The following is a 2,982-nucleotide window of genomic DNA, read 5'->3' on the forward strand; positions in this document are numbered from 1 at the left end:
ATATCCCCAGCCAATAAGATTCGAGCAAAAGATTGATACAAATGATCATAATATCATAAAAAAACAAAAATGCTTCAAAATCATTTCTGGAACCGTCAATATGTAGTTTAGATGTTATAGAAACTATCTGAAAGTTAAAATTAGATTGCTATATGCCAAAAAATCGATGCAATATTGATCCGAATTTGATGGGTTACGGTATAAAAAATGATTTTTTGCGCTTGTGAAGCAAATAGTAACAAGTTGCCATTTTTTTACTTATTTTTGTTTAAAAAAAAAAGATATTGCGCCTGGAAAAACTTGGGAATGACAAGGGATTCAAAATTCACCAGTGTAAGAGAATGTGGTGTGCTAAAAGCTTGTTAAGGGAGAGCTTTAAAAGTGACAACCAAACACACAGAAGAAGGATAACAGTAAAAGGTTCTTTAGCGGTTTGTTACATAACTATCAATAACAAAGTATAAAAATGTAGAATCAACAAGTTCCCGATAGTTCAGACTCTATCAATGACGCTTTCGAAAATATGAGTCGCGATGAGTCCCCCATCATAGCGGACGTGCTGTAAGTTTTTTTATTGTTTTTCATGCATGATATATGTATACTCATATGCGATAAATATTTTTTATACAGTTCTCCTCCACCAGAGGTAGCGAATAAACCTTCACGTAAAAGAACCAGAAGAAGATAATAGTCGTGTCTGGTCGACATGATTGGTCCATTCTGGTTTTTAGCTTCTTTATTAGTGTGTATTTTAGCGTTCTTTTAGCTTACAGTTTTTTCTCTCTTTCTTTTACTTTTATTTATCTTTTAAAATAAATAGCCTTCAAATAATGATGGTAAGGGTATAGAGCCCCTTCAAAATAACGGAAAGTGTGAACAAATATGTTGGAATTGAGTATGTTTGCAATGACTGAAGCAATGACTTGTAATCTGTATAAAAAACTAAAGGGTTTTTTTTTAGATAAAAATTTAGCGTATTTTTTTTTATTTTGATCAAACTGAATTACGCCTGTATAATATAACCATTTTCCATAGATAATGGTCCTCATCAATAAACGGTTCTATCTTTACAGGTAAATAGCCTTTAAAAACTTATGTTTTATTCTTATTGATATGATACTGCTTACATATAGACTATTTATTCTGTGTACCTTTCACTCAAACGACGACATTTTAGGAACACCACCGGTCAAATAATCATCGACATCAGAACTTAAGGCTGGTAATAAAATACAGAATTAATAACAATATTACTATTTTCTTACAATACCTTTATAGAGTGTTAAGAGAATCAAAGGTAAGCTAAAGTAACATCCAAGCATTATAATGGTATATCTTATTGCCATGTATACAACCACAAACGTAAATAAAGAGGTTAAAGTTATATCAAACCCTCCTATACACCACTGAAATTTAAATAAACAAGCCAATAAAACGTGCTTTACTGCCAATAATAACAATGAATAAGAAAATGTGAGCCTACCAAATATAAAAGAATGGGTCTAAAAGAAAGGTTAAGGGTTTGTCCGTTTAAAAAAAGTGACAGCTGTGAACGTTTTGTTATTATAGAATATCATAACTGCCACTTTTACAAGCCAGGAAAATGGAAGCTGTGAATGATTTGTCTTCAACAAACTAAAATAGATGCCATTTTTTAAAACCAAAAAACAGCAGCAGTGAACATCTTGGCTTCATTCAACTGTTAAAGGTGCCATTTTTGCCAGCCAAAAATATGGCAGCTGTGCCTCTTTTGTTATTATAGAATATCATATCTGCCACTTTTGCACGCCAAAAAAATGGCAGTTTTGTGAAGTAAATGGCAGATAGTTGCCATTATTTCCGCCATAGTGATTTAATATTGTTTTATGGTGTGATTAGTAACAACAGTAGGTGGATCACCACAATTCTGGACCTCACCAAGCAACAAAATATTCTCCGTTCAGTCTCGTTCACGGTCGTGAAGCACGGACCTTAGCTACCCCGGACTTTGGCGTTCAAACGGTTCCTATCCAAGACTACCAAGTACAAACCAAAGATTTTCTCGCTCGTGCACTTGCTGTGGTCCAAATGGAAAATCGTCGTGTTCAAGCCTCCAATGCTATCGCGTACAACTCACAAAGAACTGCTCCGACGTTCGAAGAAAACGATTTGGTTCTTGTCGACTGTCCTGTCCTCTCTGACGCCTCTAAAGGTCGCGCTAAGAAGCTCGTGAAGAAATATCGTGGTCCTTTCCAAGTACAAGAAGTGCTTTCTCAAGATAGTTATAATGTGCTTGAAGTTTCAAACCAAAAGCTCCTAAAGAATGTACATGCTGCTCGTCTTAAGGTCTACCATCGCAATGAGGACATTGCTCAACCAAACCACCCGGATGTTGTGAGTCCAGCTTCGGACATTCAAAGTATAACCTCAATAGAAAACAACTTCTTTCATCAACATTATTAGTTTAAGACAAACACCAATTACTACCTTCGTACCTTTGCAAGATATATTATACAAATAGTTTATCCAGAATATTTAGTATAAATACTCTTCTAGATTTAATCAATAAACAATTATATTTTACTTGAATAAATAATCTGTGGCTTAAGCTACTCGAACTCTAATTTATCTCTGTCTGATCAACTTCTAAAGACCGACTTCTCTAACTTATTTTACCGTATCCGTGACGGGTAACTTGTAACGGCTGTGACTTGTAATAGAACGGACTTAAAAATGTATAATAAAAAATAAAAGAACACTTTTATTTCTTATTTAAACATGGCTCTTTCCGCTAATAATCAGAATAGCACCTTTCAAGGTCCGCTAGACTTTACACAAACAAAGAAATCATGGGTACATGCAGTCTCGGGTGGATCTACCAAGGTCTCCAGCTACATGGCAGGACCTACATCAAGTCCCAATCAACCGCCTGAAGGGCAGCCTGGACAGCGTCCTTTTAGTGCCGAGAATTCGTCTCCAACCGACCTTGTTTTGAGCAAAGTC

General features: G+C 35.2%; 1 protein-coding gene across 1 annotated transcript; it reads left to right on the forward strand.

Moving 5' to 3' along the window:
• Nucleotides 1–1,796: 1,796 nt before the first annotated feature.
• EV154DRAFT_559389 (uncharacterized protein) lies at nt 1,797–2,442 on the forward strand (the record flags this gene model as incomplete). Its single annotated transcript, XM_051605547.1, has 2 exons — nt 1,797–1,802; nt 1,891–2,442. 2 exons carry the CDS (start codon nt 1,797–1,799, stop codon nt 2,440–2,442), a joined length of 558 nt encoding a protein of 185 aa, XP_051461700.1.
• Between the last annotated feature and the right edge of the window lie 540 nt (nt 2,443–2,982).

The sequence above is a fragment of the Mucor mucedo genome, assembly GCF_025094135.1.
Source record: "Mucor mucedo strain NRRL 3635 chromosome Unknown EV154scaffold_11, whole genome shotgun sequence".
Taxonomy (NCBI): Eukaryota; Fungi; Mucoromycota; class Mucoromycetes; order Mucorales; family Mucoraceae; genus Mucor; species Mucor mucedo.